Consider the following 25,921-nt stretch of genomic DNA (forward strand, 5'->3'; position numbering starts at 1 on the left):
AGGGGAAAAGGGGAAAAGGGGAAAAGGGGAAAAGGGGAAAAGGGGAAAAGGGGAAAAGGGGAAAGGGGGAAAGGGGGAAAGGGGGAAAGGGGGAAAGGGGGAAAGGGGGAAAGGGGGAAAGGGGGAAAGGGGGAAAGGGGGAAAGGGGAAAGGGGAAAGGAAAGGAAAGGGGGAAAGGGGAACGGAAAGGAAAGGGGGAAAGGGGGAAAGGGGGAAAGGGGGAAAGGGGGAAAGGGGGAAAAAGGGGGAAAAAGGGGGAAAGGGGGAAAGGGGGAAAGGGGGAAAGGGGGAAAGGGGGAAAGGGGGAAAGGGGGAAAGGGGGAAGGGGGAAGGGGGAAGGAGAAAGGAAAGGGAAGGGAAGGGAAGGGAAGGGAAGGGAAGGGAAGGGAAGGGAAGGGAAGGGAAGGGAAGGGAAGGGAAGGGAAGGGAAGGGAAGGGAAGGGAAGGGAAGGGAAGGGAAGGGAAGGGAAGGGAAGGGAAGGGAAGGGAAGGGAAGGGAAGGGAAGGGAAGGGAAGGGAAGGGAAGGGAAGGGAAGGGAAGGGAAGGGAAGGGAAGGGAAGGGAAGGGAAGGGAAGGGAAGGGAAGGGAAGGGAAGGGAAGGGAAGGGAAGGGAAGGGAAGGGAAGGGAAGGGAAGGGAAGGGAAGGGAAGGGAAGGGAAGGGAAGGGAAGGGAAGGGAAGGGAAGGGAAGGGAAGGGAAGGGAAGGGAAGGGAAGGGAAGGGAAGGGAAGGGAAGGGAAGGGAAGGGAAGGGAAGGGAAGGGAAGGGAAGGGAAGGGAAGGGAAGGGAAGGGAAGGAAAGGAAAGGAAAGGAAAGGAAAGGAAAGGAAAGGAAAGGAAAGGAAAGGAAAGGAAAGGAAAGGAAAGGAAAGGAAAGGAAAGGAAAGGAAAGGAAAGGAAAGGAAAGGAAAGGAAAGGAAAGGAAAGGAAAGGAAAGGAAAGGAAAGGAAAGGAAAGGAAAGGGAAAAGAAGCCTGACAGAATCAGGTGGATTCGTAGCTTGAAATTGAAAAATACCCCAAGTTAAGAGACACAAAATGTATTAATACAATCTTTCCATTTCATTACTATCTGCTGTCTTTTCCTTGTTACTTTTCTTTGATTTCTTTCCCCCCATAAAGAATGAAAAACAACTAGACCTAAAGTCTGACTTATGACAATCTGATCTGCTCCTGATAGGTTAAATAGCTTGTGGCAACAATAATGGAGGATCACAAACACAAAGGCAATCAGCTAGGCAAACCAGTATTATTAGCATCCTCATGATTAAGATCCTAAGTGAGAAAATATTCCATGGTGTACACTGAACTATTGATTGATTGTAACAGTTGCTCGACTCCAGGGAAATTATGTATTTGCTTACGTATTTCTGCTACACATCAACTCAGCTACCTAAAAGTTCTGAAAATATTTAAAACATATACATACAATCATATCAATAAGCGGCACTTTCTACTGAGGCAGCACCTCAGCTCTTTAAATACACATCACTCACACAGTCTTACAAGCAGATTATATCTACTTTTGTTTTCGGATTTAAAAAGCTGGTAAGTATAATCCAAATTAAATGTTTTTACCATTACTTCAACAGATTAAACGCTGTATCTAAATCAAACAGATTTCTGCCAGGAAAGAGATGATTCATTTTCATACCCAGTAAACAGAACTTAATGGATAACAACACTGAAGGATTCAGGTCGAACTGTCCATCTCTAACTAGTCTATCCCTCACAGAAGCTGCTGTTTGGGAACATGCAACACAAATCTGAGGGAGACAGAGCCCAGACTTAGTGGTTTTACGATTCAGATATGATATATCCTCTGAGGTAAAATTTTATAATCTATTCACTGTCTGAGAGTCTTTACAATAAGGAACTGAACTTCAAAATTAAGAAAAACAATCAAACAACCCCACAATGAAAACAAAACAAACCAGGTCATTAACTCTGCACGTATGCATTTGTTATTTTAATCACATGGTCTTGGTTTCCTTATTCCTCTTTTGACTCTCTTACAAACTATTTAAATACAATGGTAAGAATAAAGTTTATTTCTTAAAAATAGAAAGTGCTACATATCTTTCAAGTCTCCAAATACTTTAATTTATTTGGGGAGGGGGGCTGTGTCTTAAACTAGTAATGCACTTACTCCAGAGAAATCAGAACTCCTCCCAATTAAACTGCTAATATTGCTCAGAAATTCAGAATAAGCTGTGTTACTGCTTGTTTTGCAATCCTACTTGTTCTTGTGCTTCAAATTCTGCAGCAGGAAAAACTCTAATAATTGTGTCAAAGTAAGATTAGCTGGAAAAGAATTAGCACACAGGGGTAGGAAAAAAATCTCCTGTGGACTGTACTGTTTGTAGCAATAGGCTACAATGAGGGGCGACACTTCAAACTTCCCTACCAAGTCTACACTCTGGTTTTGCCCCTTTCTTTCTTCAGGAATTCCAAAACAACCTTAAGTAACAGTGCAGTGACTTCCTCTGGCAACACATTTGTTTTATGAAACCTGGATTTTGGTTCATTCATATGCTCAAAATCTGAAAGGCTGGGAATATTCTGAGAGAACAGCGAGGGGGACAACAAGACTTGCTGTGTGGATAACATACTCTATGACTTCCTCTGCTGATACTGTTCCTAGGATACTTATGACAATACAGGCTGTTTTTTCTTTGCCTTCTTAGCTTAATAAAACAAACTACAAACATCTGTAAGGGGTGTGCTATGCACCACTTACTTAGTCAAGTAAAAAGTCACTACAACTTTGACAGAAAAATGCAGAAATACTCTAATTTCAAGCACTGGAACTCAGCATTCCAGTGAAATGACCACTTGCTTCACACTTTATCTCATCAATCCCAACAGATGAAAGATTCCTTAGAAACAAAACTAGATCTATATATCAATGTCAATCTATACAGGAACTGAGCTCAAGGAAGAATGTATTTAATGTACATCTATTGCAAAGATGTGCCTTCTGTTCCCAACTTATGATATGCAAATGAAAGAAGAAAAGACTGTATTCCATATTTTACAATTAGCATTTTAAAACAAGATCAAAGGAATCAAGTAGAATGTTTTTGAAAGTGCCATGTTTTGATCACAGTCCCATTCCTGGAAGCCTGTTTATCTCCTCAGCATACTCTCAGGTTAAGAGATGCAGGGATGCCTTCATCCAGAATTTCATGTTCTAACCCAGATGTTTTAACACGTAAAAGAGCTAGGAAATCTCCATATACCAAGGAAGAACTTTAAGAGTGAAAGATACTTTATAAAACTTTATCTTGGGCTTTTACAGTTTAAGTTTTACACCTGTCCCATAATAGCAAGAAATGTATCATAATTTGTGTTTTTGTAACTTGAAAAAACACAACAGCACAAATCTGAACTCCTGCATTATGAACGCATAATCCGCTTCACAATCCCCTATCCTTGTTAAAATAGCATAATCATAGAACTATACAGCTGTATTATTTTCCTAGAAAAAAATATCCATAGTGAATTGAAGAGCCAAGCAAAACCCCACCAAACTACATCCTGATATTTAAGAATCGGTAGTGCTAGGATTTCATTTTAATATACACGGTTTGGAACAGCATACTGAACTGACACTAACTTGATCTGTGTTTCTGACTCTTCAGTTTCAGGTATTCATACATCTTATCTAATGAAGGCTTCATTCTCTGGGCAGTTGGATGATGTATTCTTTACACGCAGTTGATTTTCTTGACATTAACAGATTTGTATGCAAAAAAAACAGAGTCTCATACAAAGCAGCAAACCCTTCTGGGGGAGGTTCAGCTTTGAATCACCAAAAGGGCTGTTGGGTACTTTACCCTGAACTAAATATCAGATATCAAAAAAATACAGCAGCATTTTGAGCATCAATAAAAATAAAGATAGAATAAATTTTTAAAAAGGCCTAATTGTCTTGATCATCAGAGTAAAAAGTAACTTGACATTTGAGTGGCAGCTTCAGCTAAGAAAATTATTCCATCATATCTCCTTGTAGTGGATTCTGATATTTTCAGTTCTGACACCCAGCAACTGTTTAGAGACAAATACGTTCTATCCCAATTACTTTGTCCCTTGTGGTAATGTAAATAATCTTACAGGGGTTTTTAACATCAGCGTACTGTCTTGTTTCTTATTTTGTTCTCAAAGAGAGAGAAACCAACTCTTCAGGTCAGCAGCCAATTGAATACATATTCAAGGTAAGGAAGGTACAATTTACATGTAGAGTATACCACAACAAAACCACAGTATGATGCCAGCACAATCTTTAAGAAAAGTTCTCCCCTAAATCTCTGCAGAAAGCAGCCTTAAAAGAAAGCAGGGATTAGAAGGGAGCTGGAAGGTAGGGAGGGGACTTACCTCAAAACCAGCCAAGCGGAAATCAAGGCAGTAATTCTACCAGTCGGCACAGCACACTTTTAGAGCTATAATGGTGCGAAGAAGTGCTGGGCAGCATTGCCTGAAGGCAGCACTAATACACTGCTGACTAATGACCGGGCCATGCGGACAATGAATTTGGGGGCTGAAAACCAACAGAAACCGTGCAGCACCTTGACAAATGGGCTTTCAAAATTTCATTCACTGAATAACCTTTAAGCACAGAATTGGCTCAAGTTCTCTCGGGAATAATATGACACATGTTGTTGGACAATAAGTATTTTCTTTTTTAATTAAAACTATTACACCAAATACATAAACATGATTCGAGTGAATAAAATATAAGAGTTAACTATTTAGCACCTAGAAAAGACCAGACTCTGAATGTGAGGGGCAATGCCATGCATTCAGAAGGGTCAACAAATCCCAGGGTTAACCATCTGATCCACTGAAATTCACTCTTGGCAGAATATATTTTCCCTTCTTTGAGAGTAAAGGAGAACAAGAACTTCAAAGGTATGTTTAATGATCTGCTACAAACACAATTGGTTAAAAGAGGTTCAGAAATTATGTACTAAAAGCTGCATTGTATTTAGAATTACCACTGAAAAAGTCTCGTTTTTAAGAGCCTGGTCAAAGTCAAGCCCCATAAAACAAATCAAGCCTCGTATAAACCTTGTCACCTTGTGTACTGACAAACACATTAAAACAACAGAATCCCTCTTTAAAGGAGCTCCTTTTTTTCCAGTGCAACTCGACTTCTAATTTGAAAATAGCAATTTTGGCTCTTTTTACAGATAGAATGAAATACCTAAAGTGTCCCTAAATTAACAAGTACCACTTGCCATAGACAGCATCGCCCTTAGCAGCTCCTAAAAACTTCAGAAAGGGATCTTAAAACAGGAAGCTTAGTGAGCTCATAAAACTGTTGTTGGAGCCAGGAACACATAGCATATTTAATCTGCAAACTGTGAGAGTCTACAATGATTTCAGTAAGATCTGAGGCATGCCCTCAAGGTTTGCTGGGATGTGGGATTAGGGAGTTGATAAGAACCCTCTACTGCCCATGGACATGTTTTTCTTCTGCAGTTAAACACAAATGCATAGAGACGTTTGACTGCTGCTTGGCGTTACTGCTCAAGTTATATAAAAGCTTTGCAGCTCCTTTTGCTGTCAATATATCAAAGTTTAAAAAAAAATCATCAAAGTGTGAAATTTCATTTAAAGTCTGCCAGTCTACAGCTCTATTTCACAGACCTATCAAATAAAAGTAAAGATGAAAAAATGCACTGAAAGAACTTGAAAAGTTTGCAGCAGCACCCATGCCCTATTTTTGTTTATTCTGTCTCATTTTATTTGATTTTAAAGTATAACAAATCAATTCCCTTATAAAAATGACAGAGTCTAAAGGGAGGATGTCTATAAAACATGTGGTTAAAAGACAACTTGAAATCATTATTACAGCCGAACCTTTTGTTGAATCAAAAGCTTCCTCTGTAGCCATTTTAGCATTTTAACTGCCTAACTGCAAGTTGGCAGAAAATATCCTGAATCTTCCAAAACAACCAGAATTACTACAGAATATGAGTGCCAGAAAAACTAAAGCTTCCTTCAAAGTATTCTTTAGCTAGGGATTTACAACAATTGCATAAAGAAGAAAAGCCTGACTTTTAAGGTAATCTACTGTAGTCTAAAAGCATTAACATTCCATTACTAAGGTTTTCCTGAGGATTTCATGACTCGTTGATTCACTTTTCCTCAGGTCTGCTTTTTCTTTGTATATTTCTGTCTCCATATAGTTGAACATTGCAACACTGATCATTAAAATGCCTCCTTCCATAACTCCAAATTAGCCCTGCTTTAATAGCCCTCAAATTCCTTATTTATCAGGCAAAGATGACTAACTTTTCAGTAACACTCTGCAACATAAAAATATGCCATTCCTTCCTCTAATATGCAGAATAAAATTCAAATATACTACAGGAGTGCAGGTAACTGAATAGCTTTCCCCAAAACGAGGCAGGAAGTGTAACTGAAACTTTCATGGGTCAATATCAGTTAAAAATTCAAGTAATCTGTAAGATGAACAAATTATGATGCGTCCAAATGTGAGTATTTTTGGTTTTCCAACTCTATTCAGGAAAAAAAAATCATTTCTAACCATTGATACTTTCTTAGCTACTAACAAGTTTTGTGTTTGAAAATGAACAAGCTTTCACAACTGATGACTACATGTAGCAGTAAAACACTTTCTTGGCCACTGCACACCTTCTCAAGCCAAAAATGTTACTCCACTTTATGCAGGAAAATGCAGGTGATGGCTTTGTTTTGCAGTACTTCTACAGAAAGGTTTTGGAAACCAGTATGTCCTCCTGAAAATCATATGCTTTTATCAGAATGCAAGAATGCATTCATTTGGGCACCTTAAACCATAGTTTTGCTTCCACTGCTGCTTAAAAGAATACACAAACATTGAGAGTCCTTTTCTTACTCATTCTTCCTACTCGTTCAAAATCACATAATCCTGCTTTTAAAGAAATAATCCTCTGTCCTTAAAATAGCCTTCTCTCATAGTTACTATTATTTATGCTTTAGAATTGGGCTCTACACAAAACTGAAAGTATTTACATACTAGCTAGTTATACCCAAACCTTCATTATATAAACAAACTCTCAAGAGGCCGCCTACAGTTTACACTGCTAAATTCATTCACCATTACTTTTAATATATATTTCCACAACTGAAATACAGTCGTGTGAACAATTTTTACATTTTAAGGTTACTTTACTTTTAAAACACTGCATTTGTCTTCCTTCAAAATAATCATGACATATATAATTAAGAAACTGTCAGATCATTATTAATTTTTAATAAAGGACCTAAATGAAATAATTATAGGAATCAATCAGTGAGGCACCTTTCCAAATTACAATGCAATTGCACAAATATTCAAACTACTTAAGGCCAGTTCTGGCACATTTCTGTCCATAATCTCGTTGAACACTACACGAAAAACAATTTTGGAACACAGAGAAATATAGTGATTTCTCACTAATTCAGTGACTGAAACGATTTCAAAACAGATACCTACAGCACAGAGAGACAGAGAGGTAGCCGTACCCTCCTAAAAATGTTTGTTGGTTTAATCAGCCACAGATCTCAAGGCCTCTGGAAAATTTCTCTTCCAAGTTTTTCTGTAGCACGCACACAAAAGAAACGAAGTCTGCACGCTGACGCTTAAAAAATCATGTTTATTGAGCCCTGGAAATGAAGCGGGAAGTAGCAGGGGCGCGACGAAGAGGAGCATTTTGCAGTGGGCTGCTACTTAATGCTCCTTTAGTGAAGTAGCCTCTAAAACGTGACACTGTGCATCAACGGACAGCTATCCGTACCTCTTGACTAAAAGGCTCTTTGAGATCCGTACAGTCCATCATTTCAAACTGAAGTGGCAGCTGGAAAATGTGGAACAGCTGGCAAGGAGCTGGGAGAAAATGTTTTACATAAATATATCTACATACAAACTGGCAGAAAGCCACGGACACCGTACCCGCAAGACCGGATAAAAACTACGCACCAGAGGGTTAAAAACAAAACTGGGGAGTAAGATGGGGAGCGGGAGGCGTGTTTCCTTTTACCTTTTCTCTTCACGTGGTTCGCGGGTTGGGGAGCGGGCGATGGCAGCTGCGAGCCGCCGGGCCCGTCCGAAGGCGCGGGAATTGTGCCAACACCCCACCGACTTCACGGGACAGTCGGAACCGCGGCGGACACGCACTGCTCCCACGCTCCGAAGTTGGGCGGTGCACGGCGGGGCCGCGGTGCCTGCCCGGGGCGGCTCCTGAGAGCTCCCGTGGGGCAGCCGCCCCGCTCGTCCCGCCCGGCCTCGGCCGGGCCCGTCCCGCCGCCCCGCTCCCCCGCCTGACCCCGTGCCAGCGGCGGCGCGGAGCGGGCCGAGCGCTGCTCTGCTCTGCTCAGAGAGGCGCCGGCATCACCGCGCCGCCCTCCCGACCGGGACCCGACCGTCCCCTTCCTCGTAGGGAGCAGCCGGCAAGGAACGACAGCCCCCGGGCGCCCCTCCGCTCCGCCAGATGTGACAGCGGATTCTCCCCCGCTCCTCTCGCCTTTCCCCCTGCGAAGTTTGGGCCGGCCTCCCGCCGCACGGGCGTGAAAACGCCCGGGAGTCGCTCAGGCAGTAGGGGCGAGGAGAGAGAAAGGGGTGGAAATAAAACAGCAGCTGTCGACCGCACATCGGCAGCTCTGCCGCGGGACGTGCCCGGCCGAGCCCGGCCCGGCCCGGAGCGGGGACTGCCCCTGCCTCGCCCCGCACCCCGCGCCCTCGGCTCCCGCGCTCCGTGACTGCCATTTTGGGGGTTAGACACCTCGGTCCCCCCCGCCCCCCGCCTCCAAGTTAGGGAAGCGGGAAGGCGGCCGAGAGCAGGGCCGGAGCGCTGGGAGACGAAAGAAAGTGGCCCGGAGTAGAGACAGGGGAACAAAGAACTTCTCGCCCAAGTGGGTACGTACCTGCCGCCGCTGCCGCCGAGCCCCCGCGCTGCCCATGGGCGAGGGCCGGGGCCGCCGGCTCGTCCCCGCACCGCTCCCCCGCCGCCGCGGCTAGCGGGGCCGGCCCCCGCCGGGCATCCCGCGGGGCAGGGAGACGGGACGGGACACAGGCTGGACGGGGGCGGCAGAGGAGGGCCAGCGGGTGTTGTTGGTGGTTGTTTTATCCCTGCCCGCCTCCCGCGGGGAGCAGCCCGCGCCTCTGCCTCAGTGTGGGGGTGTGTGTGCGCGGGTCCGACATCAGTTTCAGTGATCTTGTAATCTGATCCCTTCTGACTCACTCGCACTGACTGACATTTCTGATTTGGTTCAACAAAAAGAGCGGGGGGGAGGAGAAAAAGAAGAGAGGAAGCAAAAGAAAAAAAAAAGTATACCCAAATCCACCGCCTGGTACCGAACAGTTTTGGTAGGGAAGGGGGGACCCCTCCGTCCCGTCCCGTGCCGTCCGTCCCCTCCAGCCCCGCAGCCGCCCCGCATTGTTTTGGCTCGGCGCAGCCACCGAAGGAGGGGAACAAACACATCGCGCCGAGGTACTCACGTGTCGGAAAAGTTGTCCCTCTCGCTTTTCTCCGTCTCGCGCGCTCTTTTCCGCCGCCTCCTTCAAGTTTTACAGATGTTGCAGGGCTGCTCGTCGTCGCCGCCCCCTCCTCCCAGCGCTGCCCTCTGGATCAGATCAGGGGAAAGGCTCTTTAGGGATAACTCCCGATTCAAACGCCCTCCGCTAAACTTTCCCCCTTCCCTCCCCTTCCTCTGAGCGGCGGAGAGGGCTCCGCTCTCCTTCCCCCCTTCCCTCCGCCCGTTCGGGACGCGGCTGGCTGCTGCCCGCGGCGCGGGTGCCCCGGCCCCGGCGGGGAGCGGGGCCGCTTGCCTGGGGGAGCGGCTGAGGGCTGCGCCCCGGGGTGCGGGTCGGGCCGCGGCCTGCCGGGATGCGACGCGCGCTCTCGGCATGACACCCCCGCTCCCCCCTTCCTCCTCCTCCTCCTCCTCCCCCGCCATCCCCCCGGCCCGGCCCGCCCCGGCGGCGGCCCAAGGGCGGCGACACCCCGCCCACAGCCAAGAGGCAGCGCGGGGAGACGGCGGGCCCCCCCCGGAGCGGCCCCTCTGCCTTGGGTCCTTCCTCCCTTTCCCTCCTTTCCCGCTCCATCCTTCAGCTCAGCTTGCATCTGCAGCCCCATTTCCCGCGCACCGATGCCTTGGACACCCCTTTCTCCAGCCCGCCAAAAATTCAGGGCTTTTTGGGGGAAAACGAGCCCTCCGGGCGGGTTTTCTCTGTGTGCTGCGGCTTCTGGGCTCGCGTTCGCTTGGGCACAGCAGGCTGATTTTACTGAAGGACTTCAAGGAAAGTTTCACCTAAGCCATGTGACAACGAAAAATAGCTCTTTTGGGGAAAAAATACAAGTGTTTGGGCGAGGGGAACAGTGGCGGTGATGCCTGCGCCTACTCCTCCTTTCCCAGCCCACCTGCCAGTCTCCCCAGCACTCTGCCAGGCTCCTCTGGCCTTCACCCTACCAAACAGGGCTCTCCGCTGCCTCCCTCTTTGGCCCTCATCTCCGTGCTTCCCTCGGGCTCCTTGCGAGCAGGTTTCCCACAGCAGTATGCTGCCGTTCAGAAACAGCAGGAACTAGGATGCTGTTTGTTTCAGTACCTCCATCCTTCGGGAAATGATGTGTCCTGACAGGACACCTTGCCTTCTCCTAGTTCTGCAGATTGCTCCCCTGATATTAAGAGTCTGAGAAACCATAAACGAACATTACCACAACCATTTTCCATCAAGTCACAAGGTGGGACTGGCTCTCAGGAAAAATATGTGTGTATATATATATGTGTGTATATATATATGTGTGTATATATATATATATATATATATATGTTGCCATAACAATGTCAGATACATCATATGCACCTTTGTTCATAACCTGGCTCACAACACAGCCAAATAAAGATTTGCTACCGATTCATACAATTTAGCAAGGTACCTTAGCTTGGGTTGCATTTGGAAAGTCCTCAAAAAATTAGTGGTTCTTGAAAGAAAAGGTATGTTTGCTGATGGAAGTGAAAGGCTGGTTTTTGATGCTGTGCATTTCATAAAGCTTTCCTTAGTCTCACCATTGAAAATGTTAATTTTATTGCAAAACAAAGCTGCAGGTATTTATGGTTTGAGGCGACTTGGTCCACGAGGTTTTTTTACAAACAAAGAGAAAGCAATCTTACCTGACACAAAGGGCCACTTCAACCCTGATTTCCTAAGGCTAACTGGTTTGGAGATGTTTTTCACCCGGAAATCTTTTCTGGGTGCAAGAAGTAGCTTTAGAGAGATGCCTATAATACATGGATGTCCCTGGTCAGACTAATTGCCCTGGCGGTCCCAGGGATGCCTTTTTTTGTGCAGCTTTTACAGCACCAGGTCAGCACACCCTGACTTTCAGCACAGACATGGTAGTCAGATGCTTTCGCTCTGAGTGAGAGGTGCACATCATCCATGCTGCCATGCACACACATGCACTGTTGAAAGTGGGCACCGGGGTCCAGGATAAGAGCCTGTGCCCTGGTGCCATGCCTCCGTAGCCATCGATTTCACAGTTCACCAAGAGACAAATCTGCCCCTGCTCAGAAGGAGCAGCCCCTGGTTGCCCAAGCGATACTGCTGACAGGAATAGCACTACGCAGGGAAGAGGATGTGCAACACCACGATCTGAATACCAATATGAAGAGCTGCTGTTCTTCCAACTTTTTCATCTTATATGACTTCCTTTTCCAGTCTCATGTTCCCAGGAAAATGTTAGCTGTTTCATGATATCTGATAAGAGTGGTGTAGTATTGCGGATGTTTTGTTTCAGCTATATGTACTAGATATACCACCATATATGTGTGCTCTATGTAACATGTATACCGCTCCCTGATACATTTATATGTGCTGGGGGAGTGGTGGTGTACAGAATGATTAGGCAAACCTCAGGTCCCTTTATAGATCTGTTTAACAGCAGTATGATTCCTTCAGCCCATTGTAGCCTTCTCTCATTTTCTGCCTATTGCATATTCCTTTCATTTCATGCAATCAATTTTCTTAAACTTTTTTTTTTTCCTCTTTTATAATGAAAACCCTTAAAAGTAACAGGGGAAATTAACCAACATCCAAAATGATACTTTGTAAAAGAAACAAATTAATGTGGAAAATCCTGTTTGCCTAAGCATTCATAATTTAGCATTGCTGATGTTAAGATACTGCTTTTAATAATACTTTAAAAGACATTCAAACTGGGGCATGATTTTAAGTTGAGACTGGGTTTTCAAATCAATGTTCATCTTAGACTTTTTAAAAAGGAAGTTATTTCCATAGAGTATGGACATCGTTACATCATAAACCAACTTTTTGTGTGTGTGTGTTTTTGTTTGTTTTTAATATTATTCACACCAACTCTGCTCAAGACACATATTTCTAGTTTGAGGTAAATAACCCCAAACATTTCTCTACACTCAACTCACATCAACATTAAGACAGACAAAAAAAATATAACTAAAGAGGTGATAGAATGCTGTAAGAATTGCTTATGAAAAATAGCTTTCTGATGCATTTCTGAGCAGTGAAAGTCTTGAGAGAAGGGAAACACAGAAACAATAACTGAAGTTTCTGCATGTGCCTGTGTTTGCTCAGGCCAAGCACAAAATAAAAACCGATGGTGAGTGAGTGACATTTGTCATTTGAAATGTATTGTAAATGTTTCAACACCTTGACAATGAAGAGTGCAAAAGAAGCTTAGAGCATCCAAGATCCTTCAGCTAAACAAAATGAAAATGGGCAACTCTGTTCAGGGAGATGCCTTTCTTATCATCTTTCATGTCTGATTCAGAGGAATCATACTTGAAAGACGCAATGGGAAGACAAAAACTACACATTAATAAAACCTAATGATTTTTCCACATCTGGATTGCCCCTCCAAGAGAAACTGACCTCTGAGATTTGTATATTATGTTTCCCTTGAAGTAGCAATTGGCTCCTGCAGAAGACCTGTTGACCCATGCCAAAACTCATTTCTCTGACTCAATATGCCACAACCACAGGGCATTCCTGTCATAAGTTATATCATGCACAATACTTTTGCATTTCTCCAGCCTACCTTGTGTCCTCACTTCTTCTTGGGCTCTGACTTGAAAATTACAGGCCTCCAGGCTGTGTGCTTGTCTTCCCTTTTTGCTGCATCTGTTGTAACAGAAAAGCACCATCAGAAGGAGCAGGGACTCTGCTCACATAAGCTGTATGTAAAAGACCTGATGTTCAGTGACACCCAAGGGCCAGTCTTCTCACCATTCCCAATTTCACCACCCTCCACTTTCTCTCCAACCCCAGTGAATGCTCTACAGCACATATTCACGGACCTTAATTTGGTATTTATCCAGGTGACATCCACTAGAAGACAAAGCTTTTAAGACAGTCACTTTCTTGCCAATAGGCAAATACCTTACAAGAATAAATTCTATGAAATAGACAGGTCTGCTGCACTTTCACAGGGGCAACCTCAGGTAAAGCACCAGAATATGGAGCAATGGCACTGATTTCTGGTCATTTACACAATAGCCATCACAAGAGAACTTGACCGCTGCATTTTGCCCCCACCCTCTTTGCAAGGCTGCCTCATACAGCAAAGAGGTCTCAAGAGGTACCTAGTGGAAGCAAAAGAGGAGTATGAGATCGTACCATGTCAAAATCCTCAAAGTCTGCAGAAGTTGCAGCTGGGGGCACAAGAAAAGGTTCATGGCCTAAGGTGGGATGCAGAACTGGTGTGTGGAGGCAACCACATTTGGAAAGGATGTAAAAGTCAGGACAAAAACCTTGTCTGCAGTTACTGTCAGGGAATTGGTTTAGGAAAGGCAGATGGTGTGGGGCCTGAGTAGGGAAAGAACTAACTGTTTGGTTAGTTAATCTCTTGGTTTTGGAAGAAATTATAAACTGATGTAGCACTGCACACTAGTGTAAATTAGTAACTTTGGATCCTTTCATTATTTGGATTTTTGATTTTTATTGTTGCCATTGGAAAAAAAAAGGAAATTTATCAGCAAATATCCAGATGTGTCAAAGTAGTAATCCTCATTCAAGAGTCTGAGTTTTCTAAGGATGCTCACTCATTGCAGCCATTCACAGACTTGATATACATAATTCCTTCTGGCAGTCCATAGCAAGGAACCTCTATGTCTTTCTCTTTCTTCTGCTAACACTGGGGATATTGCTAGATTTCAGTGGAAAAAGGGCTGATCCCTAGTGATCAGATTTATCTTTCTACTATAGCAGATCATCTCTTGTACACCATCCTGTTTCTCTGAATGTCTAATCTAACTCACCTAGCTATTTATAACGTATATTCATCACTAGGGTTTTTTTGAATGCTGTATAATGAAATTAAACAGATCAAAATGCAGTAATTTTTTTAGACCCTGCCACTTGCAAATATATAAAGTTACATATTTCTTTTTCAAATTCTGTTTTGATTACTGAAGGTAAATTAAGGCTAAGAGCTGAGTTTTACACACAGACAAAAAGGACAATTTTATGCAAAAAATTCTGTACTTTTGGCCTGTCTACATAGAAAGTCTGAGCTCTCCATTTCTTAAATACAAACTTTTTTCAAAATACTTTTACTCTCTTTGACTTTAGATATATGTTTGCATTAAAACTCTTCATTACTATGAACATTATTCAGAAGAATATTTTCTTTCTGTAGGAAGTTAAAGTGGTGTTGTTCTGCCTGAGATATTTTGATATATGACCATAAACACACCAAACAAACAAGCAAAGTGAGTTTTTGTTTGCTCTTAAAAGCACCCTATACATGTTCATTATCAGGCAGGTGGTATGGAGGAAAAGCAGAGTGTCTGTAACAGGCTACACCCAGTAAGGGCACAAAAATCATAACATTTCACGCAGAATCGGCATAAATAATCTGTTTATCTCCTTTTTGCCATGCTATAATAAGAAATGAAATTGCTAACAGTGGTGATATTTAGGTTGTTATAATTATCTAGATCATCATTAACATCCCCTTTAAATGATCTGGGATACTTTCAACCTCTCTCTAGGGAGTTGTCTCAGATTCTCTCCCAACTGAGCCATTGAACTACATGTGATAGGATTTAGCAGTATTTTGTAGGGCATAGTTGCAAGCCCTTCTCCAGGAGATGTAGTTTATATAGATTGTTCTGGTAGAATTTAGACCAATTCCTTGAATTAAATCATTTTTATCAGAGAAACAGACAGTTTTTTCTAGCATGTCCAACCCTACGTTAACATTGCCTATTATACTTATGTCAGTCGGGATGGGGGGATGGGGAGAATATCACAGATATATAAAGGATCCATCAAAATGTCTGGGTTTTTTGCCTGTTGTTGATGCAGTGAATTGGACAGACACATTCTGTGGTGAATTCAGATACTCCCCTAGGAAATGACTAGGTTTTCCCCTAAGTCTTAAATAGTCTTAAACCCTAATACTAGCCAGCATTTTAAAGCATGCTCAAATACCATGGAAGGCTTGTAGTTTGAGGCTTTTTCTCAGCCTCTTAAATAATTATTTCAGTAGCTGGTGGATGCCCATTGTTCTAGTCCAAATACACATACAAAGACTTTGCCTTTTGTTTTTTTTAATGGCAATAGAAAAAATAGATTAATAGCTTCTATTTCATCCTGGCCTTGTATAGCTATAGAGACACTGCTTACTGGACATTTGCAAATGTCTTTTTCATAGTGTGTTAATGCACTACTACTACACTTCTAGCAGATCATCCCCAGTTAAGAGTTGTCCCAGGTAAGGTGTGACAATAGCGTTGGTAAATCAAAGAACATCCATCCCATGGGCATTAAGGGGACCCTGAGGACTGCTAGTTTATCCTCTTGGCCACCTGCGTGCAGACTCCAATCTAGTCAGGAATCCAGACAATCTGCCGGCCCTAATCTGTCCTTTGTGGGCATTTGTCCTTACAGGAAGATACACAGCAACATATTTGATGATATCTAGACAGGAGACATCTGAGATTAGTGAATCTAAAACATAAATTTCTCATCCATCAAGACCTCATGTGATATATCTATCTATATTTACCTCTCTCAATCTCTGTTTCACATCTATCTGTCTATACCAGTTGCTGACTTAGTTTCATTCTGACTGGGACATTGAACTGTGCACCCACCAAATGGATCAAATAAAATACTGCATCAGACACTACGTCGAAGGGACTGTCGGTGACTGTGCTCCCACCCTTACTCCTGTCATTGTGCTCCATATCAGGCTACAGTTCAGACAGGCACTAAACCTCTAGTACTAGATGAAAAATGCCATGCCACTTCAACATAAAGCTACTCTGTAGATAGAAAGTCAGGACATCAAGAAGTACTGAGGAGCTTGTACAGTCAGGACTTACACCAGATGAGATATTTTCTATCCCTCTGCAGTCAACATAAAAAAAAGAACAAGCTCTCTCTGGTTAATTTGGTAGAAAGGTGATCAGGTACTCACTCTTATTGCTGGTGTGTGACCCAGGAGCATGCACAGCTCTCATTAATGACAGAGGACAACAGTCCCATGTACACATATGCATACAAACATGCTGTCAGAGCCTTTCATTTTCAGGGTTCTTTAGCAAGCCAGAGCATCCAGGGATATGCAAGTCTTAAGTGAAAGCAGATATCATATTTTCATCAGTCATGTCGAATACTAATCTTGCCTCCCAATTCAGTATCAATGCTCCCAGGTTTCATTGAAGTGGGTGCAATTTTTGCCATAGGCTTTGGTGGGCATGAACGATGTAATTTAAACAGTAAATTCTGAATTTTGCTGGAGTTACCCACACCTTGAAAATAAATAGTAATCCTTTGTATGTTTTCAGGATCTCATCCTAAGGAAACTATTTGGAAAATAAGGGATAAAGAGCATTTTCCTTTGGAAATTATGATACTTTGTCAACATGCCTCAACTTTGTCAACAGTTGGCAAGGATATCTAAAGTATATGTGACAAATTGGTAAACCTATATGTTATTTTGCTTGAACTTAAAAGGTTTCTGTCCTGTAGTGCTCAGGCAAACAAAAAGCTTGTGAATTTTACTTGAATAAACATTGTAGGCTGGTGCTAACTTGTTATTGGTGCTGGCACAGATCAGCAATTGGCCAACTAAGAAAACAGCAGACAAGGAAAACAATGTGGGACGTACTGTAATATTTGTTCCTGAGTTTTGAACCAGTAAGACAAAGCCAAATACGAGTTTAGAAAAAAATCACCAGAGTTTTTAGGCAGGAAATATCTCTTCACAGTCGGTACATTTACCCAGCACAGTAAGACCGCGCTCCATCAAAGGCAGTAGAATATTTTACAATGGAGACGAACCATGGTTTTATGATTATCATCATCAGTTCAAGTAACCACCACAAATAGCTATAGCAAAAAAGCAAGCTTACAGAATATCTTAAAGTCAAAAATTAAGCTATTAAAAATGATACAAACATTTTATGTGCATTTAGGGTGAAGCACAATCCAAAAACAGAATACCAAATACTACAAATGTGCATCTGTCCTATGTTCATTGGAAGTTTTCAACTTTTCCCTTTCCAAAAGTGCAGCTATGGTAGATGGATGAATTCTTACCCTTTTGATCTATTATTTTACCACCTCAATTTTATTCTGCCCTTGCGTTTGTTTACTTTATGGAACTATTAAACTAGACTTAGAATTCAGATTCTTCCTACCATTTAAAATATTAGTTACTAGGAACACAAACAGGACCAAACCACTTCCATTTTTATGTAGCTTTCTGAATGTATTTGGTGAATGATGCACATGATACCACACAGTACATAATAAAAAATAGAGACATCAAAGTGGTCGAAACCAATGAATTTGATTTTCATACATCATCAGATCTACTTTAAAAAGATGAAAATTCAAATGAAATTCTACTGAAATTGCTCAGATCCTTCTGGCTACTCAGATAGTGAAAAGAGTGCTACAGAAATTGAAACTAAAATTTTGCTTTGCAGCTGTGGAGGCAAGGAATACACAGTGTAAAACACTATGATAGCTGATGCTCACAGGATTCTGGAGCTTAAACAAAGAAAAATGAGCACTCACAAAACCCCGCATGACATGGTGGGATACCTGAGTTAAGAACTGGAAATCTGAGGACACTGCATTAAGGAAAAGTTTTACAAGGCTGAAAGAAAAAGAAGGAAGGTACTTTTCATTTTTCTGAGTACATAAACCAAAAGAAACTCATAAGCAGAAGACAGCAATATGATCAAAAGACGACAGAGAGCTCTACTCATCCTTCACCATATACAACATTGTGACTACTCATAATATGACCCAGATATAGATTAAGATCGGCTAATGGATGGAAAACAGAACAGCAAAGTAATAAGATAAATATTATGCTGGTGAGCAGTAAGAGCTTTAGGGAGAACTTGTAGCTCTGATACTGTGTCCTAAATATATCTAAAAAGTAAATATATAAAAGTATTATAAAAGCATTTGGGCAGTTCCACTGTTCAAAAGAGCCTAATCTTCACTCATACTTATGAGCAGACATCATGTCAACTGTACTTTAATGGCCTGAAAGTTAGTTGTCCAGTTTGAACTTCTCATCTAAATGCCCTTGACAGTCTCTGTGTTGCAATTCATCTCTTCTAAAACAGGTGACTAAGACAGGATGAATCAGTCTTTGGAAATCCAGGGCCAATTAATCTTGCCGACTGCAAGGAAGTCATGGGAGAAGGTAAGCATCTGGCTGCCCCAGCACTGTCTGGTGAGACAAATCCCACCTGGGCTGTGACCTGCCAGCTCCCTGAGCAGTGCTTCCTTCCATCTGTGGTTCCTTCCTGGCAGCCAGTGACCTCACCTCTGACTTCTGCCTTTGCCTTCTTCACCTTTGCATGACAGAACTATCCCTGACAATACTTCTGCTATTAAACATGAAAAAAGAAAACCAAAAAACCTGCTCATGAAGCTTCCTCAGCTGCACAGACTACTGAAAGGAAATCAAGCCTGTCCTTTGTCCTCTGTACTAGTTTCCCAAAGAATCCCAAAGAAGACAAGATTCCTCATCTTACTGTATCTAAAAAATATGCCTAATGCTTTGAGGTGATAACCGCATAATAACATCATTCCTCAGACACACTGGAGCCTACCAGAGAGAATCTTGTTTGTATAGGAAACTGGACTAAGCAACAGTGAGGCAAAATCTTTACTGTCTTGTGTTCCAACCACAAAGCTGCGAGCTTCTACCTGCCATTTCCATACAGGGAAGAGAAGCACAAACAATCAAAAACAAAAAGTAAACCTCCAACTGTCAAGACAGACCTTCAACATTTGTGTGCAGGAAGACAAAATAAATGAACAGGGTTTACTCAGCTCTGCAGATCTTGGAGATGATTCATGAGCAATATGGAGGACGAAACATTCTGAGGTGGAGTTGAGGAAAGTTTAATTTATAGTTATGCCCTCCAAATCCCATTTAGCAGGCCAAAGTGTGAATAATTTGTTCTACCACATTGGGTTGTGTAAGAGGATGTGCTGAGTACTAATATATGAGCAGTCTAGTATCACAGACTGTATCAAACTATTAAAAGTTCCTTTATCCAGAGCCCAGCCTACTTGAGGAAGTTACAGACAGCCAGCAATATACCTGAGCTGATCTCTGGTGCAATTACATCACTCTCTATATCTGTTCAGAAAGTATAGAAGCAATGTCCAGAGAATGTGGACTTTTTTAAAAAAACTTTGTTCACACATAAATTCTTTTCATATTGATGTTCTTTATATACCACACAAAGAGCAGCTTATCTTTATAGTCTAAATCAGGCAATTTGTATGGAGCAGGGAGAAAATGTGTTGGCTTCAGAGTCACAGATGCATTATACACTTACACATAGAGTTCCATTAATATAAGCCCAGGTACCAAACCTGGTGATTGATTTGTGTGCTCTGCTCCTTTGGCCTGGATGCAGGTCAGTGATTCATACTCTGCAGTCCTTATCCAGTTGCCTCTTCACTGTTTTTTACTGCCTGAGCCTAGTAGACATCAGACAGAAAGCTGCCTTCAGCAAGAACAGCTGAATAAAAACTTCAAAAACTGGTCCTGTATTTGGTCTGCTATCTTTGAAAAATCTGTTGAGAGTTGAGGTGTCGTTCCGTTTCCTCATTTGAGAGAGATTAACAAAATGAGGCTGTAGCTTCTCAAGACTCTGAATAGCAAAAAAGTCAAAATGCGCCTATTTTGCAGAGAAGGGCAAGAACTCCTTGCCTCTTCCCAGTCATGGAAAAGAGATGAAATCTGCTACAGGGGCTGTTAGCAGTAAACATGATGTCCTCAGACTGGAAGAAGCTCAAGGACTTACTGAGATGCCTTCCTCCCCAGTGCCCTGCTGGAGGCAGAGGAATGCTGCTGATGTTGTAAAGACGCTTGGCAGAGGGTAAGAGCCATCCTTGCAGGTAGGCCAGCTTCAGGACAGCATGAAGCTTAACAAATCAAAGCCAATGCCAGCACAGTGTGCTCAGAGCAAGGCAGCCCAGCTGGAAGCATCTCCAGCTATGCCGGAGAGGGAGCCTTGGTGGGGATCAATAAGGCAGTGGTGAGTCTGCACATGATAGAGGCATGAACCACAGGAACAAGGTCTGCTTTGGAGGAAAGGTAACCAAAGATAAATGTGAAGAAAGATGTCCAACTCAATTAGTCTTGGATTCCAGTTGTACAGAAAGCTAACCAGAACTGGGAACATGAGTAATAAGTGGCAGGTACACACCGTCCCAAAGGGGGAGATGTTATCCCTACCATAGCTCCTGATGTTTTCCCCACATTATTAACAGTAACATAATCTAATCTGGATGGCATGGCTGTCAGCTGGCCCGTCCCAGTGCCCCAACCTTGTGGGTCAGGGGAGACAACCAACCCTTCCAACCAAATCAGTAAAGACAAAACCAGCACTACACTTTATCTGGAAAACCAACAACACACAGCAACCCCCATGTTTATATTTTCACTACCTGCCCCTCTTGAGTTTAGGGTCAGAGATAAAAGACCTCAAGGTCCCAAATTTCCCTTCCCTTCCCTTCCCTTCCCTTCCCTTCCCTTCCCTTCCCTTCCCTTCCCTTCCCTTCCCTTCCCTTCCCTTCCCTTCCCTTCCCTTCCCTTCCCTTCCCTTCCCTTCCCTTCCCTTCCCTTCCCTTCCCTTCCCTTCCCTTCCCTTCCCTTCCCTTCCCTTCCCTTCCCTTCCCTTCCCTTCCCTTCCCTTCCCTTCCCTTCCCTTCCCTTCCCTTCCCTTCCCTTCCCTTCCCGCACCTTCCCTTCCCTTCCCGCACCTTCCCTTCCCTTCCCTTCCCGCACCTTCCCTTCCCGCACCTTCCCTTCCCGCACCTTCCCTTCCCTTCCCTTCCCTTCCCTTCCCTTCCCTTCCCTTCCCTTCCCTTCCCTTCCCTTCCCTTCCCTTCCCTTCCCTTCCCTTCCCTTCCCTTCCCTTCCCTTCCCTTCCCTTCCCTTCCCTTCCCTTCCCTTCCCTTCCCTTCCCTTCCCTTCCCTTCCCTTCCCGCACCTTCCCTTCCCGCACCTTCCCTTCCCGCACCTTCCCTTCCCTTCCCGCACCTTCCCGCACCTTCCCTTCCCTTCCCTTCCCGCACCTTCCCTTCCCGCACCTTCCCTTCCCTTCCCTTCCCGCACCTTCCCTTCCCGCACCTTCCCGCACCTTCCCTTCCCGCACCTTCCCTTCCCGCACCTTCCCTTCCCGCACCTTCCCTTCCCTTCCCGCACCTTCCCTTCCCTTCCCTTCCCGCACCTTCCCTTCCCTTCCCTTCCCTTCCCTTCCCTTCCCTTCCCTTCCCTTCCCTTCCCGCACCTTCCCTTCCCTTCCCGCACCTTCCCTTCCCTTCCCTTCCCGCACCTTCCCTTCCCGCACCTTCCCTTCCCGCACCTTCCCTTCCCTTCCCGCACCTTCCCGCACCTTCCCGCACCTTCCCGCACCTTCCCGCACCTTCCCTTCCCGCACCTTCCCTTCCCTTCCCTTCCCTTCCCTTCCCTTCCCTTCCCTTCCCTTCCCTTCCCTTCCCTTCCCTTCCCTTCCCTTCCCTTCCCTTCCCTTCCCTTCCCTTCCCTTCCCTTCCCTTCCCTTCCCTTCCCTTCCCTTCCCTTCCCTTCCCTTCCCTTCCCTTCCCTTCCCTTCCCTTCCCTTCCCTTCCCTTCCCTTCCCTTCCCTTCCCTTCCCTTCCCTTCCCTTCCCTTCCCTTCCCTTCCCTTCCCTTCCCTTCCCTTCCCTTCCCGCACCTTCCCGCACCTTCCCTTCCCTTCCCTTCCCTTCCCTTCCCTTCCCTTCCCTTCCCTTCCCTTCCCGCACCTTCCCTTCCCTTCCCGCACCTTCCCTTCCCTTCCCTTCCCGCACCTTCCCGCACCTTCCCTTCCCTTCCCTTCCCTTCCCTTCCCTTCCCTTCCCTTCCCGCACCTTCCCTTCCCGCACCTTCCCTTCCCTTCCCTTCCCTTCCCTTCCCTTCCCTTCCCTTCCCTTCCCTTCCCGCACCTTCCCGCACCTTCCCTTCCCTTCCCTTCCCTTCCCTTCCCTTCCCTTCCCTTCCCTTCCCTTCCCTTCCCTTCCCTTCCCTTCCCTTCCCTTCCCTTCCCTTCCCTTCCCTTCCCGCACCTTCCCTTCCCTTCCCGCACCTTCCCTTCCCTTCCCTTCCCTTCCCGCACCTTCCCTTCCCTTCCCTTCCCTTCCCTTCCCTTCCCTTCCCTTCCCTTCCCGCACCTTCCCGCACCTTCCCGCACCTTCCCTTCCCTTCCCGCACCTTCCCTTCCCGCACCTTCCCTTCCCGCACCTTCCCTTCCCGCACCTTCCCTTCCCGCACCTTCCCTTCCCTTCCCACACCTTCCCTTCCCTTCCCTTCCCTTCCCTTCCCTTCCCTTCCCTTCCCTTCCCTTCCCTTCCCTTCCCTTCCCTTCCCTTCCCTTCCCTTCCCTTCCCTTCCCTTCCCTTCCCTTCCCTTCCCTTCCCTTCCCTTCCCTTCCCTTCCCTTCCCTTCCCTTCCCTTCCCTTCCCTTCCCTTCCCGCACCTTCCCTTCCCTTCCCGCACCTTCCCTTCCCTTCCCGCACCTTCCCTTCCCTTCCCTTCCCGCACCTTCCCTTCCCGCACCTTCCCTTCCCGCACCTTCCCTTCCCGCACCTTCCCTTCCCGCACCTTCCCTTCCCGCACCTTCCCGCACCTTCCCTTCCCGCACCTTCCCTTCCCTTCCCGCACCTTCCCTTCCCTTCCCTTCCCTTCCCTTCCCTTCCCTTCCCTTCCCTTCCCTTCCCTTCCCTTCCCTTCCCTTCCCTTCCCTTCCCTTCCCTTCCCTTCCCTTCCCTTCCCTTCCCTTCCCTTCCCTTCCCTTCCCTTCCCTTCCCTTCCCTTCCCTTCCCTTCCCTTCCCTTCCCTTCCCTTCCCTTCCCTTCCCTTCCCTTCCCTTCCCTTCCCTTCCCTTCCCTTCCCTTCCCTTCCCTTCCCTTCCCTTCCCTTCCCGCACCTTCCCGCACCTTCCCGCACCTTCCCGCACCTTCCCTTCCCTTCCCTTCCCTTCCCTTCCCTTCCCTTCCCTTCCCTTCCCTTCCCTTCCCGCACCTTCCCGCACCTTCCCGCACCTTCCCGCACCTTCCCGCACCTTCCCGCACCTTCCCTTCCCGCACCTTCCCTTCCCTTCCCGCACCTTCCGTTCCCGCACCTTCCCTTCCCTTCCCGCACCTTCCCTTCCCGCACCTTCCCTTCCCGCACCTTCCCTTCCCTTCCCGCACCTTCCCTTCCCGCACCTTCCCTTCCCGCACCTTCCCTTCCCGCACCTTCCCTTCCCTTCCCTTCCCTTCCCTTCCCTTCCCTTCCCTTCCCTTCCCTTCCCTTCCCTTCCCTTCCCTTCCCTTCCCTTCCCTTCCCTTCCCTTCCCTTCCCTTCCCTTCCCTTCCCTTCCCTTCCCTTCCCTTCCCTTCCCTTCCCTTCCCTTCCCTTCCCTTCCCTTCCCTTCCCTTCCCTTCCCTTCCCTTCCCTTCCCTTCCCTTCCCTTCCCTTCCCTTCCCTTCCCTTCCGCACCTTCCCGCACCTTCCCGCACCTTCCCGCACCTTCCCGCACCTTCCCTTCCTTTCCCTTCCCTTCCCTTCCCTTCCCTTCCCTTCCCTTCCCTTCCCTTCCCTTCCCTTCCCGCACCTTCCCTTCCCGCACCTTCCCTTCCCTTCCCTTCCCTTCCCTTCCCTTCCCTTCCCTTCCCTTCCCTTCCCTTCCCTTCCCTTCCCTTCCCTTCCCTTCCCTTCCCTTCCCTTCCCTTCCCTTCCCTTCCCTTCCCTTCCCTTCCCTTCCCTTCCCTTCCCTTCCCTTCCCTTCCCTTCCCTTCCCTTCCCTTCCCTTCCCGCACCTTCCCTTCCCGCACCTTCCCTTCCCGCACCTTCCCTTCCCTTCCCTTCCCGCAGCTTCCCTTCCCTTCCCTTCCCTTCCCTTCCCTTCCCTTCCCTTCCCTTCCCTTCCCTTCCCTTCCCTTCCCTTCCCTTCCCTTCCCTTCCCTTCCCGCACCTTCCCTTCCCGCACCTTCCCTTCCCTTCCCTTCCCTTCCCTTCCCTTCCCGCACCTTCCCTTCCCTTCCCTTCCCACACCTTCCCTTCCCTTCCCGCACCTTCCCTTCCCTTCCCTTCCCTTCCCTTCCCTTCCCTTCCCTTCCCTTCCCTTCCCTTCCCTTCCCTTCCCTTCCCTTCCCTTCCCTTCCCTTCCCTTCCCTTCCCTTCCCTTCCCTTCCCTTCCCGCACCTTCCCTTCCCGCACCTTCCCTTCCCTTCCCTTCCCTTCCCTTCCCTTCCCTTCCCTTCCCTTCCCTTCCCTTCCCTTCCCTTCCCTTCCCTTCCCTTCCCTTCCCTTCCCTTCCCTTCCCTTCCCTTCCCTTCCCTTCCCTTCCCTTCCCTTCCCTTCCCTTCCCTTCCCTTCCCGCACCTTCCCGCACCTTCCCTTCCCTTCCCGCACCTTCCCTTCCCTTCCCGCACCTTCCCTTCCCTTCCCGCACCTTCCCTTCCCTTCCCTTCCCGCACCTTCCCTTCCCTTCCCTTCCCGCACCTTCCCTTCCCTTCCCTTCCCTTCCCTTCCCTTCCCTTCCCTTCCCTTCCCTTCCCTTCCCTTCCCTTCCCTTCCCTTCCCTTCCCTTCCCTTCCCTTCCCTTCCCTTCCCTTCCCTTCCCTTCCCTTCCCTTCCCTTCCCTTCCCTTCCCTTCCCTTCCCTTCCCTTCCCTTCCCTTCCCTTCCCTTCCCTTCCCTTCCCTTCCCTTCCCTTCCCTTCCCTTCCCTTCCCTTCCCTTCCCGCACCTTCCCTTCCCGCACCTTCCCTTCCCTTCCCTTCCCTTCCCTTCCCTTCCCTTCCCTTCCCTTCCCTTCCCTTCCCTTCCCTTCCCTTCCCTTCCCTTCCCTTCCCTTCCCTTCCCTTCCCTTCCCTTCCCTTCCCTTCCCTTCCCTTCCCTTCCCTTCCCTTCCCTTCCCTTCCCTTCCCTTCCCTTCCCTTCCCTTCCCTTCCCTTCCCTTCCCGCACCTTCCCGCACCTTCCCTTCCCTTCCCTTCCCGCACCTTCCCTTCCCTTCCCGCACCTTCCCGCACCTTCCCGCACCTTCCCTTCCCTTCCCGCACCTTCCCTTCCCTTCCCTTCCCTTCCCTTCCCTTCCCGCACCTTCCCGCACCTTCCCGCACCTTCCCGCACCTTCCCGCACCTTCCCGCACCTTCCCTTCCCGCACCTTCCCTTCCCTTCCCTTCCCTTCCCTTCCCTTCCCTTCCCTTCCCTTCCCTTCCCTTCCCTTCCCTTCCCTTCCCTTCCCTTCCCTTCCCTTCCCTTCCCTTCCCTTCCCTTCCCTTCCCTTCCCTTCCCTTCCCTTCCCTTCCCTTCCCTTCCCTTCCCTTCCCTTCCCTTCCCGCACCTTCCCTTCCCTTCCCTTCCCTTCCCTTCCCGCACCTTCCCGCACCTTCCCG

The 25,921-nt window shown here is 46.5% G+C and overlaps 2 protein-coding genes and 1 long non-coding RNA gene across 5 annotated transcripts in view; 1 reads left to right on the forward strand and 2 right to left on the reverse strand.

The window, feature by feature from the left end:
* GLI3 (GLI family zinc finger 3) overlaps nt 1-9,603 on the reverse strand; it is a 210,656-nt gene extending 201,053 nt beyond the window's left edge. For 2 of the 3 annotated variants that reach the window (XM_063405357.1, XM_063405337.1), the window contains exon 1: nt 8,911-9,046. The gene's annotated coding sequence lies outside the window, so the exon portion shown is untranslated. Of the gene's footprint in view, nt 1-8,910; nt 9,047-9,484 lie in introns of those variants that run through there. The other variant, XM_063405347.1, reaches the window with a different exon arrangement.
* Nucleotides 8,361-9,957, reverse strand: LOC134554633 (collagen alpha-1(II) chain-like). Its single transcript, XM_063405370.1, has 2 exons — nt 9,815-9,957; nt 8,361-9,609 (listed from the first exon to the last, which is right to left on the reverse strand). The coding sequence occupies exons 1-2, from the start codon at nt 9,940-9,942 to the stop codon at nt 8,361-8,363; spliced, it is 1,377 nt and encodes a 458-aa protein (XP_063261440.1). The 5' UTR covers nt 9,943-9,957.
* The window catches only part of LOC134554641 (uncharacterized), a 75,591-nt gene continuing 58,477 nt past the window's right edge, over nt 8,808-25,921 (forward strand). Inside the window, exon 1 of the long non-coding RNA XR_010081298.1 lies at nt 8,808-8,902. This is a non-coding gene — a long non-coding RNA (uncharacterized LOC134554641). The remainder of the gene's footprint in view (nt 8,903-25,921) is intronic.

This window comes from Prinia subflava, chromosome 1 (assembly GCF_021018805.1).
Source record: "Prinia subflava isolate CZ2003 ecotype Zambia chromosome 1, Cam_Psub_1.2, whole genome shotgun sequence".
In the NCBI taxonomy this organism is placed as follows: domain Eukaryota; kingdom Metazoa; phylum Chordata; class Aves; order Passeriformes; family Cisticolidae; genus Prinia; species Prinia subflava.